At 43.1% G+C, this 18,099-nt stretch overlaps 1 protein-coding gene across 5 annotated transcripts in view; it reads right to left on the reverse strand.

Annotated features, from left to right (window-relative positions):
- The window catches only part of sptbn2 (spectrin, beta, non-erythrocytic 2), a 52,674-nt gene continuing 34,575 nt past the window's right edge, over positions 1-18,099 (reverse strand). For 2 of the 5 annotated variants that reach the window (XM_061054707.1, XM_061054709.1), the window contains 31 exons: positions 17,901-18,018; positions 17,384-17,542; positions 16,940-17,242; positions 15,430-15,583; positions 14,918-15,312; positions 14,566-14,829; positions 14,272-14,483; positions 13,855-13,992; positions 13,525-13,744; positions 12,852-13,388; positions 11,804-12,006; positions 11,603-11,693; positions 11,273-11,419; positions 10,758-11,021; positions 10,334-10,558; positions 10,119-10,208; positions 9,727-10,005; positions 9,509-9,639; positions 9,204-9,408; positions 8,731-9,105; positions 8,398-8,642; positions 8,155-8,293; positions 7,954-8,038; positions 7,204-7,400; positions 6,915-7,042; positions 6,737-6,812; positions 6,001-6,078; positions 4,383-4,561; positions 4,118-4,291; positions 3,902-3,944; positions 1-3,785 (listed from right to left, as the gene is read on the reverse strand). In XM_061054707.1, the coding sequence (XP_060910690.1) occupies positions 3,570-3,785; positions 3,902-3,944; positions 4,118-4,291; positions 4,383-4,561; positions 6,001-6,078; positions 6,737-6,812; positions 6,915-7,042; positions 7,204-7,400; positions 7,954-8,038; positions 8,155-8,293; positions 8,398-8,642; positions 8,731-9,105; positions 9,204-9,408; positions 9,509-9,639; positions 9,727-10,005; positions 10,119-10,208; positions 10,334-10,558; positions 10,758-11,021; positions 11,273-11,419; positions 11,603-11,693; positions 11,804-12,006; positions 12,852-13,388; positions 13,525-13,744; positions 13,855-13,992; positions 14,272-14,483; positions 14,566-14,829; positions 14,918-15,312; positions 15,430-15,583; positions 16,940-17,242; positions 17,384-17,542; positions 17,901-18,018 (6,070 nt within the window). In that variant the 3' untranslated portion in view covers positions 1-3,569. The remainder of the gene's footprint in view (positions 3,786-3,901; positions 3,945-4,117; positions 4,292-4,382; positions 4,562-6,000; positions 6,079-6,736; positions 6,813-6,914; positions 7,043-7,203; positions 7,401-7,953; positions 8,039-8,154; positions 8,294-8,397; positions 8,643-8,730; positions 9,106-9,203; positions 9,409-9,508; positions 9,640-9,726; positions 10,006-10,118; positions 10,209-10,333; positions 10,559-10,757; positions 11,022-11,272; positions 11,420-11,602; positions 11,694-11,803; positions 12,007-12,851; positions 13,389-13,524; positions 13,745-13,854; positions 13,993-14,271; positions 14,484-14,565; positions 14,830-14,917; positions 15,313-15,429; positions 15,584-16,939; positions 17,243-17,383; positions 17,543-17,900; positions 18,019-18,099) is intronic. The other 3 variants (XM_061054710.1, XM_061054711.1, XM_061054708.1) reach the window with 2 other exon arrangements.

Genomic DNA, 18,099 nt, shown 5'->3' on the forward strand with positions numbered 1-18,099 from the left:
TCGTTTTGATTAAACCACGTTTTATTATTCCTAATATTAGATGTAGATACACAAGTCAACAAACATTATTTTCCATTTGTAATGAAAATGCTCCACAGCACACTGACATCGTGTGGAAGGGTCTGGTATTACAGACACGTACCTGAAAATGGACAGCAGTTACACGTTTTGCAATAGGTTGCATTAGTAACAGTAGTAGTAATAGTAACAACAGTAGCAATAATGTAATAATAGCAATTAATAATAGTAGTGGTATTAACAACTCTGAATTACAGAGGAAGGAACAGACATTGGTCAAAAGTAATGAGAGATGAAGGTAGGTGGACAGGCTTATCAAATGCTGCAAGAAAGACCACTGGATGAAAAAATACAAGCTCCCACTAGACAGCAAATATCCTGCCTTCTAAAAAATAAAGGAAGCTCAAATTGTCACCAGTCTGTTTCACTCATATCTAATACTTAACAAGTAAAAGTTGTTTTTTTTTCTTCATTAAGTACTCCATAGTTACAAGTACTGTCTTAACCAAAAACTCATCTCTTTGACATCAATAATACACACTTTCCATGTTGTGGTCAAAGCTCACCTGTAGCACAATGCCATTTGAAAAAGGATGCAGTATGCAACATCGAATCACAGCCGGGATCAGCAGGGTCGCTCTGCATTAAATACACAGTACTGTATTCATGTGGCCGTTTGTGTGAAAGAGAGAGAGAGACAGCTCATGTGTAGTATGTCAAGTACTGTATGAGAGAAATGTTTTTGCTTCACATGACCAATTTGGCCAAACTAATTTGAATCATTCACATTCAAATCAGCTGATAAGAAAATACACTGTGCGACCTTTAGACTCCCGAACACCAACTATAGGCTGCGTTCGACGTCCAGAGTAGAGAAAAGGTAGCAATATTCACTAAAACCAGCTCCGACACTGGGGAAGAATGACTCCTCCTTCAAATTCTGCACAATGTATGCTAGCTGCATCGGCTCACTTATGTATGCAATGACCTTATTTACTCGGTAACCACGCTGTAGGCTGCTATCATACAGCTAAGACTCAAAGTCTGACAGATACAAGGCGGTCAGTTTGATAAAGTTTCTGACCATGTGTGGCCAACTTGACTGAACTCTTTCAATAGTCACTAGGTGGATGTTCTGGTATCTCTCGTCCCTGACTTGGAGGATCTTGGATTTGAGCTTTTCGACCACTGGTTCCACATTCATTTTGGGACTGGAAAATAAGGCCAACCTGTTGAAACTGCAACCTAATACAAGTTTTGCTTCCAGCAGTTTCAGTTTAGTGCGACATTCCTGTGGTATATTCGGCTTTAAAGAGTTTCTCTCAAGATTAAAAAAAAAAAAAAAAAAAAAGAATATTTATTGATAAGTTGCAACCTCCTTGAAAGATTATCCATTAAGCTGTTAAACTCAGTTGTTCCCCTGTTACTTTCTGTTGCATTTTGGCAGTTAGAAAAGGCAAATTAAGTGGCTGACTTATTAACAATGAACAACCCATCTAATGGTCTCAAGTTATTTATATAAAATGCACTACTGCCTACAGTCTCACAGTATACTGTTCATTTATTTTTTTAGTTTAAACGTGTACAGTCATTTAGGAAACTAGTTGACACCTATCACTTATTAACATTTACTATATTTGATTGCCATTATCATGGTTTTTGATTATAAATGCCAATTACATGTGATTAATTGCTCTCCGGCCCTGATTATGAAGCGATCTCGTGTTTTCAGAGCACATGGACACAGAGGAGAATCGACGGCAATGATGAGACACATACAAGAATAAACCTACATGAAGTCATGCCATATACTCAAGAGCTCGTAGCTCATCTAAGAGACGATTTAGGACTTTTCCATCTCTGCAAACGCCAGAAAGCAGAGGTTTTACTGTTGATTTTTATTGTACCTGCATATATAATCCACTGACATACATTAGATCATTGCCACAGGGCACATTTTGAACACTCCTCTTAGTACTACAAAGGCTTCCTTTAGGACTGTCTCAATGGAGGATGGGCTTGTAAAAAAGGGTTCAGTGTATCTGTAGTGGGTTCAAGTAAGGCTCAGTACACCTCTGTCCGTCCGGTAGCACATTACGCGCAAATCTTCACTGCCTATCCAATCTCACTTCTACATGCCTCTCCTTTCACCTGCAATGACACCCGTCAGCTGTCCGTCTGTCCTGCTCCCAGTCTGTGGACTGCCACAGAAAATGTGCTTCAGCTTTTTGTCTACAAATTGTCCCCCATGCCTTCACACCAGTAGAGAAAGAACAGCAAGTTAGAAGACTTAAAAACAGAAATAATGGAACTGTCTTGATGAACTTCATTGGTAATGTCAGCTTACATATAATAAAAACCCAAAAAGCAACGAAAATCTAACTTTATGAAATCATTCTCGTCAAATTTGTCTGCGCTTGTGCCTGGCTTTTTGTCAACGGAGCTAAAAGCAGCATTCATCTGGCCACGTTTGATCAATAACATAAACGTGCAAAATCCACAGCACCACAACTCACACACACACACACACACGCACACACACACGCAGTCACGCACACACACACTAGAAAACTAATCTTCTCTGCTTTGTACAGAAAAAAAAAGAAAACTGAAAATCAAGCAGAAAAGATCACTCAAAAGAAATAATCAGGTACAGGCAAGAAAACAATCAAATAAAAAATAAAACCACTTATTAAATATATATATCATTTTCCCAATTTCACTTGTGATCACTTACTGCAAACAGCTAAAATTTATTGAGCTTTATTTTTCTCAGAACACCTCATAAACTCATTCCTAAAAAAGAATAATAATAATACATACAAAGGGGAAAACCCAACATTCTCCACTAGTTGAACCAAAGTTGTTTCTCTCCACAACATGAATCAAGATTATCTATTGTCATATGAATTAGTCCGTTTTTCAAACCAGCAAGATAAATAATAATAATAATAATAATAATAATAATAATAACAGCAATAATATCGGTCAGGTTAATAACATCAATACAAAGAACGGAAAGAGAGACTGATGTGATCCTTTTCAAAGAGAGAACGATTGGAAGAGGAGAAATAAAACCAGCGTGCTCCACAGCAGAAAGCAACCATTCATTTCTCAGCGAAAGTCCTCTAAACGGCTCAGCTAGCAAAGACACACTGAAATTATTCATGCTGAAAGAAGACATTTTTGGTGGATTTGAACCAGGTCTGGGTCCCTGCTAATGCCAGCCGCACTTGTTACTGACAGAGTGAAGAGTTCTGCTATTCAGCCGAAACTGGATGAGGGTGTCGTGTGCAGATTTTTGTGATAAATGCATTTGTTGAAGGAAAAAGAAACTTAACAGATAAAACTGGCGAGGGAGAGAATCAAAGAGAAAGAAAAGAAAGAAAAAGTTCTCTGTAAGCCACATACAGCAGCTGTCGACAAATTCCTCGGGGGGCCTGCGCTGAGAGCAGTGTGTTTGTGGGACCTGTTTGCAATTACTTTCTGCCTGCTTCAGTTCTTTGAAATTTTGACATGATGTAGCGTCCATCGATGATTTAACAAGTGTTCTATTTTTTCTTGCCAAAGAAGCTGAACCTCTTCTCGCGATCTCTGTCTTTCCCGTCTTTGTTGCGCATGGTAACTCCTCCTCCTGCATCACCTGAGCTGGGGGAGATGGGGGGCATCGTCATGGCACGACTGAGCGCCCGTGGACCTCCGGGCGAGTCTCCTGCTCCCGCTGGTATGGAGCCAAGGATGGATCGGATCCAGGAGCTCATTTCCGCCTTAGAGTAAAAAAAAAACCAAAACATTGTTATTCAGGCAGCGTCAGAACAATCAAGATTATTATTTTATTTAAACATCTTTTGTTATTATTTTTTTTTTTAGAAGAACTTCTCACCTCATCCTTTGCTTGGAACAGGTACTCTTTTCCATCTCCTAGCCTGCAGACACAGTCAGAAGAAGACCGTTAGTCAGGGTTAAGCTACAGGTCTGATTATCTGACTTATTTGGTATTTGAAATAGTCTTTTTTTCTTTGAGTTCATTCATCTTACAGGGTGACACAGCCTCTTTAATCTTTGCTCAATGGTTTTTACTTGCCAAGTCTCGACATACCTGAGCTTGAATACATGTTTCCTCTTCTTATAGTCATGGGCAACCTCACACACCGCCTCCCCGAGGCTGATGGGTACTTCTCCATGGTATGGAATGCCGTTGCTAGCGCTCCTGTTGTCTTTATAAAAACCAAGACTTCCTTTTCTTAAGACACAGTACACATTCTGCCAGGACCTAAGAGGAGCAGAGAAATGGGATTAAGAGCGAAACGTTCCAATAAAAGAGATTACTTTCTGTACTCGACAACAACAACAACAACACTCACCTGGTAGCTGCCTTTTTGCTGTGAGACTCCATCTCCTGTTTTCGATAAAGCATCCCCTCCATGGTTTCAGGTTCAGACTCTGCTCCGCCCCTGCTCGGTAACGTGGCGGACGGTTCAAGGCGTGAAGAAGCCAGCCCGCTGTCTCTACCTGGTCCGTTCACAGAATCCGTCTCCGAGCCCTGTGATTCAAACCAGAACACAAACAAGGTGGTGAGACCGGAGTAAAAAAGACGAGGTCGGACGGGGAGCATTGAGCAGCAAATCAGCCATTCACAGCCGTACATGGAGAGGCATGATGAGGCTCGCTCTGACGACGCTGTATGATTACCTGAGACAACAGCTTCACACGGGGACAGACAGTCAACATAATCACACAGTACACCGACTTTACACAGGACAATCACAGTCACGAGAGACAGAGGTAAAATAAGCACACATATGTGAAACATGCATTCTACAATAACAACAACATACCCACTTAACATTTCTATACTGAAAATACAATCAAAAGGTTCCAAAAACACTGCAATGTAAGATTTGTTTGGAACAAAGAACAGCTAATATCAGCTTTTAACTTTGGTCTCAGTTATTTAATAATTAGTGATGTTTAATTAACGTATCACTCTACATGGTTCCACAAAGCAGAGACAAAAACAGACATGAACACACTCACAGTTCAACTCTCTAAGGCAGGGCTATTCAACTCTATCGTTCAGGGGGCCACATTTTCAGAAAGCTAAGAACCCAGGGGCCAGACAAACAAGCCCACCAAAGCAGTACAGTGTGCAAAGCCGTATTTTTTTCACCCCCATCAACAACACAGGCTTGTGATAGGCTGCGAGCACAAGACCAAAGATGTTCTATTAAACTAGAGCGCTCTGCTGACTTTAACACTTTACTGTGGCAACAATGACAGTCATTCACATGTTTCCCCCCGTTTATTTTATTTTTTATTGTAAATAGAATTGATCTGCAGGCCAGTCTGATGTCACGGGCCGGAGTTGGCCTCTGGGCCGCCAGCTGAATAGGCCTGATCTAAGGCCTTAACTCCAAATAAATTTCTTAGAAAGGGAATATTGGCCCTTTGTAAAATAAAACCTTTAATGTGAAATCCAGAGACAGTACTTTTTTTTTTAAAGAACTCAATTGTTGCACTAATAGAAAGCAGCATCAGCTCATAAGAAGTTTGTATTTGCCCGAGGATGCAGAACAGATATAAAGACTACAGATATAAACAACCAGTAAAACAAGCTACATATAAAATTACTTTCCACAGTTACCACCACCACCACCACATTGACATTTAAAATCACGCCTGTCCTGGTCAATAAGAGCACATTTATAACAGCATACTGAGCCATGAAAACAATCTGTTCACAGCATCATGCCTTCAAAACAGCAATGGGACTCGTTAAAGAAATCGTGTTGTGCATGAATAAAAAAAAGCGATGGTTTGCATCTGTGACAGAAGGCGATGGCTTTCACCATTAAACAAAAAAAAAAAAAGAAAAGAGGCACTGCAGTTGACCAGGAGCTGAGTGGAGGCTGTGAAGGGGCAGGTGGGGGGCGGGGGGGGGGGGAGCTACAAAGCTGACCATGTCTTTGTCTTTGTACTCACACGCTCCGGCTGCTTTGGCTTACACACACGTTTAGGCTCTGATTTCTTTCCCACTGACAACGATAGCGATAATGACTGCTGGTAAAAACGCAATAAGAAAATGTTAAGAAGCCTTGAAACTTAAAGGTTGGTGGTTACAGTATCTGTCACACACTGTAAGCACCAAAACCCCACACACACACACACACACACGCGCGCACACACACACACACACACACTCGTCAACCTGTCCAATCCAGTCAGTGTGGCTGAGATTAAGTTTTGAACCCGTTCACCCCTGGTGGCTCTGATTCTTTTCAGAGAAGAGGATCCACACAAAAGACTTGATAACATGTCTCATCAATAGAACAAATAGCATACATATTTGAAAATAGATTGTTTGAATAAACACTGTAAGTGACCTCCATACTTAATATACATACTCTGCGGTCTAAGAAATCTGTTTAAAACATCTGTTAATTAGTGTTAAACAGACAGACACAGGGACATACAGCTACAATATGTATTATATGTACAGAAATATCACACCTTTTGACAACAGGCTGAGTGAAACAGTGATTCTACTTGTTACATATAAATGTCATGATGTAAAAGATGAGGTAGGACAACATGTAAGAAGACATCACAGGCCATTTCATGCTAGAGCTCTAAGATACAAACATGAACAGGAAACAGGATACAGGTTAGAATTCCTGCAACACTGAACGCTGTAATCTTCCAGAGCTACGTGTCTCACCTGTGACGTGTCGTTGTCGCTGTGAACTCCATTCACTGAGACCGACTGATTGAGCGTGGTCTGGTCCAGACTGGTTCTACATTTAGGAGCGAGTGAAGAACACATGTTTATGACAACAAGAAAAAATGTCAGCTGATAGTAAACGCCGTCTTAAAAAAGAGCTGACCCTATGGTTTACCTGGCTGCAGAATCGTGAACGTGACTTTCTGTCTCGGTCTGTGCGACTTCTTCAGCTGGGGGCGGTGTAGGGGGTCGCCGGGCTCTCTCCTCCTCCTCTCGCCTCCTTTGGATCTCATGCTCCTCCAGCTGAAAAGTAAGGATCTCAGTAGTGCTATCTTAACTTAATGCCTCATTAGTGAGGGGAATTCCATCCTGAATTCATTCATTAATGTCACTTAGAACGACCTTAAACATTCCCAAATACACGTTTTATTTTGGTAAGTGAGTTGAGGTGTCGCTCTACTTACTGTGGTGAGTTTCTCCAGCAGCACAAAGCGGTCTTCCCAGGCTGCGGCAAGTTTCTCAAAGGCCTCGTGGCGCTTTATTAGACTCTCTACCTCATCCACATTGCCACCCAGCTCAGCCGCTCGCACCAGAGGTTCCTGACCCGCCAACCAGGACTCCGCCACATAGGCGTCACGTCCAAACTGCAACACCTCCAGCACTGAGAGGTGGAGAGAAGGAGGGCAGGAGACGGAGAGATGTACACAAAAAGAAAGAAAGAGAGGGGTCAACAAACAAGACAACAGAAAAAAATTAAATAGAAATAACATAAGAAATATTTTCCAGTGAGTCTGGGCACATGCAGTAATACTTCGGGCCCTTCAAAACTAACAATGGCTCTTTGACAAAAACAAAACACAGGCTTTATTGATTTCACTAGCTTGTGTTTGTGCAGCAAAGCAAAAATAAAAACATGAGGACCAACCAAGAATTATACTACACTCCCTAGCACGATCAACACTTGTCATAATTGTGTGACCAGCCATGTTTTATAGATCTCTTTGTATTGTGTAACTAGTGATCTTGTGCAGTTTACAAATGTAGGCCTTCAAACCGGACCCGTTCATCCACCTCTTGTCTTCATTCTTTACCAAATACCATTGTGTCCACAACCATGAACACCATCACTTTTTTTGTTCTCCATACAACTGTTTAATCAATGATTAAATGATCAAATGATCTATGAAACAGTTTCTGAAACATGTAAGGCGTACCAATTTGTAAATGATCCATCTTGTCTTGCCAGTTTTTGTTGATCCTGTCCCTCTTTTCTTGGAGTTGGGTCAGTTTCTCTCGGATCTGTGAATCAAGAAACATTCATTAACAAGGGGAAACATAAAACGACTGATATTTAATAATAATCAACAATGTGGCATTAAGCATGTTTCCTTTTTTGAAATATGCTTTAATATTACCTCATCCGCTGCATAGTGATTATTGTTGATGAGGGTATTTCCCATCTCATTGCAGGCGGTGAAGCTGTCTGCTCTGGTGTCAATCTCTGACTTGATGTCTTGATGATTGTTAATGACTAACCCTGCAGAAGAAACATCCCTGAGAAACAGAAAGGAGGAAAAGAGATGATGAGTTATATACATCTGATTAGAAAAACATTAAGTTAACTTTCAAATTCAAGCGAGCATCAATATGAGATTAACCTGGGGCTATCATGTGCGTCAATCTGCAGGTTGATCCCGTCCATCCAGAGCATCAGATCCCGCACCATGTTGAAGAAGCGGAACTTCTCAACAGTGTCCAGCAGGAGGAGCCTGCGAGCTGTTCCAGCCTCTAGCAGACCCTCCCAGGCAGAGGTGACGGCATGTTCACTCCTGTTAATGTCATCAGCTTTCTCCCCGGCATAAGCTTTCTGCAGCCGCGCGGCATCGTCTTGTACCTGGTTCACCTAAAAGGTCAAAAGAGGTCGGACGTTCAGATTCATCACACAAGGCTCTCTAGGAAATCTCACATGGATGTCATAAAGAATATCTGACCTGTCCACTGAGGGCCTGGATGTCATTTTCGAATGTGTTGTGCTGTCTGTGTAGATGCTGAACGGTGTTAAGATCGCGCCCAAGGTCAGAAGGTAGCCCGTCCTTCTTCTCCTTAACGCGTCCAAGCACCTCCATGGCATCCTGATGGAAGCGGTGCAGCTCATAGGAGGCGGCTAACATTTGTGTGCGCGTGTCAATCAGCTCTAGAAGATCAGCCCAGGCCTCATTTAACCCGTCTTTCCACTCAGCCACGCTGGCGTTCTCAGGATGACCCGACTCAATCAGGTCATCTGCCAGCCCATTGACACCATCCACACGCTCTTGGCCGATGGTGCTGGTGTCACGAGCAAACTCCCGGAACTTGTCCCTAAGCATCTGCGGAAAGAAAACCAGGTCGAGGAGTTAGAAATATTAATTAATTCGGCTAAATTTCTCTGAGACTTCATGTCTCCAAAGCATGCGGAAAAACTCACAGTGACGTGTTCATAGTCCTGTCCTAGTTCGTGGGAGCCGGCAACCACCTCCCTTTCTGCGATCCACTGTTCCAGGTCATCCACCTCCCGCTTCAGCTGGGTCAGCCGCAGTCTCTCCTGGAGCCGCCCACGGCGCTCCTCAGCCAGGTCTTTTAACCCTGCGTAAAGCTTGTCAACCTGGGCCTGCCGTAAGGTGATTCTCTCGCTGTGTGAGTAAAAATATGAGTCAGAAGGATCCATGGGTTTGAGTGTAATACATCATTTTCACGGTTGAAACCGGTCAGGAACTTTTTCCGCTCTCTCACCTCTCCGGGTGTTCACTGGTGACCATGAGTCGGCTGCTGTTAGCCAGTTGGTGAATGGTTTGTGCGTAGTCTTCAAGTGCCTGTTCCAGCGTCTGGTGCTTCTTGACCATCACTAGTGCGCTTTGCTCGTCCTGATGGATAATGAGGAATTCATCACTTTTCCATGAACGAAAATATGAAAGACTGGCAGCGAGAGCTCTTCCCTTACGTTTCCTTACCTTAGCTTTTTCCTCTGACATCATGTGCAGCTCTTGCTCACCCATCCAGGCCTCTGCCTCCGCTGCGTCAGCATAAAACTGCTGGGCGCGGTTGGCTTCAATGAGACGGGCGTGACGCTTGTCTGTCTCCGCAATCAGTTGGTCCCAGAGGTCCCGCAATTCAACAAGACGCTCCTCCAGGACGGACTGTCTCTCGCCGTCCACCTGGCTCTGAGTCATGCCTCGTCTGTGGATGTCGTCGATGCGAGGCTGGTGGCCCTGGATCTCTTTCTGCAGCGTCTGGTTCGGAAACATAGGAGGTGGGTTGGCAATGTAGATCCAGACTCTAGACATGCACTGGTATTAATCTGCCATTTCATTTTCTATTTCTGGACGTTTTTTTAACATTGTACCTGGTTCTTCTTAATTACAAGCTGTACAGTTGGCAGATCTTTCCCGTGGTCTGTGGATGTTGCAAGGGGCATCCTCTCTCGTACCCAAAGCTGACAAACAAGAGAAATGAACAAAACATTAGCATCGTGCAAAACCTGGTTCAATACAAAAAACTTACTTTAAAAACAATACTTCTTCTTTTAATTGATGAAGTCAGTCAGGTTATTCGACTCACAATTTCATCCTCCAGATCTCGGTTGAACTGATGTGCTTCTTTAGAGGCGAGGAGTCGCTGCCTCCTCAGTTTCAGTGGATCCTGAAGGCCGGAGAAGTTGTCAGTGACTCGTCTCTGCTGGCCGTCTACCTCCGCCACTCCCGCGTCCTCCTGGGTCAGAGCCAGTGCCTGAGACTGAAGGGACTCTACCTCCTTCTCTCTGACCTCCATCTGGTGCTCCAGCATCTACACAGGAAGATATGACATTTGTCAGTGTCTTAACATTAACTTAACAGATTTAGCCAGTTCTACCACATGCACTTTGAAGTTGTTTTTAAATCACATTTCACAGTTCATGATGCTAATACAAACGGTTATGTAACATGATATTTTAGCTCGGTTATTCAACAATGGTTGATCAAAGATGGGATCTGTTGTGGTCTACCTGGTGCTTTTGAAGCAGAATGTTGACGCTGGTCAAATCTTTGCCGTAGTCGTCACTGTGCAGCTGGCCCTCGAGGTTTTTCAGCCAGACATCCAGAGCCGAACAGCTCTGTGTGAAGAGCTCCGCCCGGTTAGCGTCGAACAAACACTGGGCCTTGGTGCGCGTGGTGCCCTCCAGCTCATCCCACTGACGCTGCAGGTCCTCAAGGGTCTGCTGGACAACAGGTTTGAGCTCTGGCTTCTCAGCCACCAGCGCCTGACCCTCCTGTTTCAGACAAGTGACAAAGACAACTTTTAGATTTTTTTTATTAAGCTCCTTTGACAAGATTAGAGCTGGGTGACTGTCCCCATTTAATTATATTATATAAAAAAAATTATTTTATGCAACACTTTCTTACGTATTTCAATGGCTTACCCATTGAAAAGTAAATGAAGGCATTTTTAAGCATCAGTAAAACCTTTCTTCAGAAAATGTTTACTCGTTTACGACAGCAATTAATATAAAAATAGCGATACCTTATCAATTTTGTCCAGCCAGTCTTTGTTAGAGGCCAGCTCTGCCATGAAGGCCTGATGTTTCTGCCACTTGCTGTGCAGATTTCTGGCCTCATCATAAGACATGTCCTGTGCAGTTAGCATCTTCTCATTGATCCACAATGTGAGCTGCAGAAACAGAAAGCATTATGACATAAGCATAGTGTTATTATTATTGTATTGATATTATTGTATATGATTATAAAGGATACAAGTGATCAACACAAGTTGTATAGGTCAAGAAGTAATTTCTATTAAAAACACCATAAATATCTTTATTTGATTTTTTAAATTGATAGAAAATGTAAGTACCTCCTGTCCATCTTGGAGGAAGTGCTGAAGTTCACGGTTATCCTTGAGCTTGGCCAGTAACTCGTTTGCTGCCTCCTTATTCTTAAGATGTCTGGAGTGAATGAAGGAGAACGCTTAGTGAGACACTCTTTGAAAAATAAATGTAAACAAATAATTAACATCAACAGGGTATTTTTTCCCAGCTTTGACTTTTTCTCTAACCTTTCCTGGATGGAGTCGACTTTTTCCTGGATCTTATCAGAATTTGCATTCGAGTCGTTAATGAGGCGCCGTCCGGCTTCCACCACACCAGTTATCTTCTCCTCGCTGGCGTCTGTGGTGGTGAGGAAATCCTCGTGCTTCTTGATGGCCTCCTCGGCTCCCTGCAGACTGGTGGGCATCTCTGTGTGGGACAGCACGTACTCCTACACAGAAGGGAAGGAATGTACTTTTTTTTAATTTACAATTATCCAATCCCAAATATTTTTCCTGATAGCTTAAAGTGATGTGATTAGAATAATTATAGCTGTTGGAATCTGGGAATAAACAGACGAGTTTAAACTGGAGGGAATTAAACAGTATTTCTTGTTTCATTCAAGATTTTGTATTAATCTTCTACAGCTTGCTTTGAATCCATTATCTAACCTTGTATTTCTCATGAGTTAGTTTTTTGTTGTATATTTAATGTTTCCACTATGAAAATAGGTTTCTGGTGTTTATGACATTGTATAATGGTCTACCACACGGAAATCTAGACCTGTGGCCCATTTACAATTCTGCTTACTTCTCTCCACCTGGGTGCTCTAATTTGGGTTTATGTCTATTTAAACACATAACAGAAACCATAATAACTCACTCTTAACATGTTTAAGGTTATAGTTGCTACAAACAAATCTTTTTTAAAGATAAATGATGCTATTAAACTAATAAAACTTTACAAAAACCCCTAAATATCTAAAGACTTCTTCGTTGGATTGATTCATTATTTATTGAGGTTATAAAGAAAAAACATTTAGAATGTAATCATGTCTGGAAAGAATATGAGTGGCAGATTACATTTCTATTTAATTCTCATATGCTGTAGCCAATGTTCAAGCCTTTATCATCGACTTATATGAGCCAGTATTATAATGTATTTTATGGACTTGCAGTCAAGTGAGTTTGGTAATGACTGTTGCCCTACAATGCCATACGACAGCACATTAAAACATTATTTTGATTCAGAGAGAGCATACTTCTATAGTAAAGGCAGCAAGTGTAATTTCCTTACCTGGCTGTTGAGGAAAGCTTCTGCCTGCTTTGCATCTCTCAAGAAATTCTGGAAATCAAAGGCCTGGGCCAGAAGACTGTGCCGGTTCTCCCACATGCGACGCAACTCGTGCCAACCAGTGTCCAGTGCCTGGAGCCTCTGTGCCAGGAACATGTGCTGGGCATCTGTCTGACCCTGGGTCACCTCCTCACCAACTGCCCGCATCTTCTCATAGTCCTCCTTATAGTTATCCACCTCATTCTTGATGCTCTCGTGCTGGGCGAGCAGACTCTCAGCCTCGGGCAGAGAGGTGGGGATGTCTTCTGAGGCCACCGCTGTCTGGGTGCGGGACAGCCACGACTGGAAGTCATCCAGATCCCTTAGGAAGCCCTGCAGCTTGCTTGCCTCGCCGAGTGACTCCTCACGCCGCTTCATGGTGGCGTTCAACTCCTCCCACACCTCTTGAATCTCTGCCAGGCGTCCTTGAATCTCTGCAGCCTGTTCTGGATGTTCCTCGGCCAGCTTCTCTGCCTCGTTGTTCAGATCATCCAATTTGCCCTGAGAAGACATGAAAAAAAATACTGAAATAAAGAAGTGATGACAAGATATCTCAGCGTGTTTTGGATTATTCATTGCCCAGCTTGTGTTATTCCCTTCTCTTAACACTAATGCACTGCATGTGACCTTGCCTTACCTGAATGGCCTCCAGGTCTCTCTCCATGCCAGTGAGTTTGCGTTGCAGAGCCATTACTCCAGCAAGGTCATTCCCCAGGCCCTGAGTGGACTCGATCACCTTGGTCTTTTCCTTCATCCAAGACTGGATCTCATTACACTCCAAGTGATAATTCTGGATGTTAAGAGCCGACTCAAGGCCTTGTTTCTTTTGACCAGCCATTTTTTCAAACTCCATCCACCTAGAGACCAAACAAAATGTAATATTACAGTGCTCATCAAGTACAAATATATGTAAGTGTAACTACAACGTAAGTTAAGGTTTAACTAGGCCTTGTATGTCGGCTCTGACCTGTTATTCAGTTGGTCTCGTGTCTGGTGGATTTGCTCTTTGTTACAGTTGTCTGAACTCAGCAGCTGCTGGGCCGCCTGGTTCACATCGGTGACACGTGTGCCCAGGTTGTTCATCTCAGGTTCCAGTGTTTCAAACCTGCAGCCATAAATAATACACTCACATCAACTTAATCATTCTGAAAAGTTGAACCAAATTCAAACATGAAATCCATTGTAGATAAGGAAACTAATTGCTAGAAAAGGAAGTGGCTTATTTTGTCTGAATCATTTATTTTTCAATTTGGTTTCACATATGTAATTATATGATTAAATTCTTAGGACTGTTTCACAACCTGAAGTTTCAGCTTCATTTTCTCAAACTTCAACAGGTTTTGAGGGATATTAATGTTTCACTTCCATAAACCAAAAGACTAACCTCTGCTGCACCACCTCCAGATCCTCCAGTTTGGTAGGGATCTCCATGCCATCTAACCACTGCTCCTTCTCCTCCACCCACAGCTGGCAGGCACCAGCTTCACTGAACATGCGGTAGAGGGCCAGGGCCCCTTCCAAAGCCTGGCGGCGAGCTGCAGACAGAGACTCCAGCTCTTCGTAGCGCTGCTCAATAGCAGGTAGGCGGCCCTCCACCTTCGCAGGGCGATAAACATGAAGTCAGCATTGCAAACAGCATGTCATCGCTGAACCAGCATGAAAGACAAAGCACACATACCTCAGGGTAGTGTACATAGGCCTGTGGCAGTGCTTCGGCCTGTTCGTGCAGGGAGTCAATACCGGGATGGTGGCTCTGGATCTCCTCCTCTATCTCCCTCTGCTTGCGAGCGAGAGTTTGGGTGGAGAACTCATCGTGGCCAACCTCCGGACTGGACACCTGCCGAAGAGTCTCCATGATCCATGCCTCCATATCATTGGCATCTGTCTGGAATTGATGCAGGGCGACTGCTTCCTTAAGATTTTGCTCTCTGAGCTTAGTTGTCTGGGGGGGAAGGGAGAACAAGAAAATTAGAAAAAAACAAAACAATATTTGCACTTTTCAAATACAGAGAATCGTGATCACCACCCACCTCCTCCAGATTTGCCCACTGTGCACGGATGTCTTGAATCCTCTCATTGACCTCCGGGGCTCCAAAGTGTCCCTCGCTCACCAAAGCCTCTCCAGCAGCGATGCTGTTACTCAGGGGGCCATAGCGAGCAGCCATCTCATCTCTGAAAGCTTCATGCTTGCTGAGCAGATGAAGGGCAGAGGTGAGATCTCGGCCACAGTCTCCACTGGCCAGGATCTGCTCCTGCTCTCTAATCCACGCAGCCTCCTCCCCGACATCCCACATGAACTGCCAGAGGCGACGCGAGTCCTCCAGACGCTCTCTGCGCTTCCCAGCTAGCTGACCGAGCTCCTCATAGGCATCGCCGAGCAGGTCGACCTTTTCACTGACTAGTCCTGGTTCGCAAGGTTTGTACGCTGATGAAGAGAAAAGGCATGATGAAACACAACTTATTTTATTTTGGGTACAAACAGGTCTGACTGAAGCTGCATGGTCTGCACAGAGCTTGTGTGAAGGAATGTCAGTGAACTCACCCTGTTCGTGGGAAGTGAAGCGCTGTGCAGCTGCCTGAACTCCCTTGATCCTCTCTGCCTGTGCTGAAATGTCAGCCTCCACCAGAGTGTGTTTCTGCAGTAGATCCAACACGTCGTGCAAATGCTTGCCACTGTCTGGAGACTGCAGACGACTCTGAAACACAGTGACGTGTATTTGTTTTTCATCTTACATTTTTATTGTGTTTGACGGGTATGATAATATGGAAGACTTCAAACTAATAATTTGGAAAAGTTTTTGAATTAAAGACATTTTCAGAGGCGTACTTTGTGACATACAGTATTCAAACGGCCAAAAATCAATAATATCTGTTGAAAACTGAATCACAACATGTTGCAGCTTTCGTCCATAAACCTGAACAAACAATGAACAAGAGCCTTACTCAAATAAAGGCAGGGCAGATTAACTGAACCCGAGCAGAAGGTCATTAGATGACAGTGAGACAAAGAGTTCATTTTAAAGAAGAAATATTTGTAGGTCTTCCTCAAATCTATCCCAGACAAATATCTCCATCCCAGCTCTGTTTCTCTATTTAGTAATGGAGGGAAAACCTGAATTTCAGAACAGGTCAAAGCTCATAACAAACAAGTGATATATCTGTTTAAAGATGGTGGGTGTCTGCTTAGACCAGTGGTTCTCTAACTTTTGGGGTGGCCAATCAGATTTTAAGGATGGCCGAGGCCACCAATTCAGCAGCATTCTGCCTGCCCCTTCATGTCCCCACAACCCCCTACAGTAGGGGATTGACCACACAATTTGAAAAGTACTAGCTTAGACCAAGCCCTCAATTTAATAGATTGAAATTGTAATACTTCAAAAGGAGGCATAAATGCTTCTTTTTAAACATTTTACCAAATGTTACACAGGTTTGAGCTGAAAATTTCTGTGACCACACCATAACCAAAAACTTAACTAGCAGCTACATAGCCCTATTATGACCACCAGTAACTTGGCATTTAAACCAAATAAAAGTCTTGCACTGTCAGTTCAAATAGTCAACGTGAATCATAGATACAAAATGAATGACGCTGCAGAATTTTGAGGTTGCCAGGTGATGACATGGGTAAAAGGTTTCTTCAATGGCAGCAGAAATGTGGAACTCTGTGTCCTTGATTTTCAGATAACTGCATTTAGTAACACCAGCATTTTCAGACCAGCTGTGTATAATATCTAAACACGATGGAATTAAACCATGTGAAGTAAGAAAACACTACCAGGAAACTTCCTCCGCCAACCTCAGTAAAGCCAACTATGACAGGCAGCACAGCTCAAGCTAGGCCTGTGGAAAGTGATTACGGCTTTTAATGGTCCTTTCTTAAGAGCAGACACTAAAGCTGGCGGGACATGTGTGTAAAGCGACAACAAACCTAATGAGAGGATTAACTGAATTCCATTTTGTTAATTAAAAAAACAAAACAAAGCTAACATAAATGCCACAATGCAGAACATTGGTTCAAAAAGAGAGAGCTGTGTGAAACAGTGTGAGAGTACCTTCATGTCTGCCATCCAGTCCATGATGTAGCGCATCTCCTGAAACAGTCTCTGAAGGTCTCGATGGGCATTCAGACGCTCTCTGCGTGCAGTCAGAAGCTCTTTGAGGTATTCCCAGAGTCGAAGCACGTTGTCCCTTCGCACAGTCACTCGTCGTACATCATGGTAGGCCTCTGCTTCCAGCTCTATGGCAACAGCCTCCACAGCAGCCACACGCTCCCAATATGCCCCAATGTCTGTTTCAATGGCTTCATGTTTACGGGTGGCAGCTTCAACTGCTCCTAAGTCAGTCCCAAAGTTGTCCTTTAACAGAGGAAAATTAGCTTAGCACAGTTTAACTATTCACTGTATTTCAGTCAGAAATAAGATTACAATACAAATAATAGGACTAAAGCATAATATTTGGCTTTTTTGTTTCTGTGATAACCAATTTTCTCACACTACCTGAGACACCAGCCTCTGGTTCTCACTCAGCCACGTCTCTCTCATAGCAGCCTTGCGATCAAAACGTGCGGCAAGCATCTCCAGCTTCTCCTGACGAATCAACTCGTTTCTCAGCGCCAGCTCTCGTTCATGCTCTGCCTTTTCCAGTCGCTCCCATGCCTGCATCATCAAAAAAACAGGAAGTCTGTCAACAACATCCTGCTATCAGGGTACCAATACTGCATTCACGGTGAGGCCAACTTTGTTTAACCCAATAATAATAATAATACTTGTAAAGAAGACACTAGTCATTGTCCAACAAAACCTGCTTATTTAACACACAGAATTGTGACCTGCCGAGGGACTGCAGATGTAAACTAGCTCTAAGCTAACTCTGGTGCAATGCATCAAATGGCAACATTTATGTTTAATATTGTACATGGTCCCTTTACAAATAAAAAGTTAAGTAAGAAAACATGTCATTATAAAAGGGAGTATTTCACATTTCCTGGTGAAAAACAACAAAACTAGCCCATACCTTATTGATGTCAGAGATGAGTTTGCCCTCTCTTGGCATGTAGACCTTCTGATTGTTTGCTCTCATCTTGCTCTGGATGGTAAAGAGGAGGACCTCCAAGTTTCCTTTCTCTGTAAATCTGTGTAGACAGACATCACACATGTACTGAATAGTTTCCATGTTGGATCCTTGGACAGTCCTTGTGGATGAATCACAAGGA

This window comes from Labrus mixtus, chromosome 14 (assembly GCF_963584025.1).
Source record: "Labrus mixtus chromosome 14, fLabMix1.1, whole genome shotgun sequence".
Classification (NCBI taxonomy): domain Eukaryota; kingdom Metazoa; phylum Chordata; class Actinopteri; order Labriformes; family Labridae; genus Labrus; species Labrus mixtus.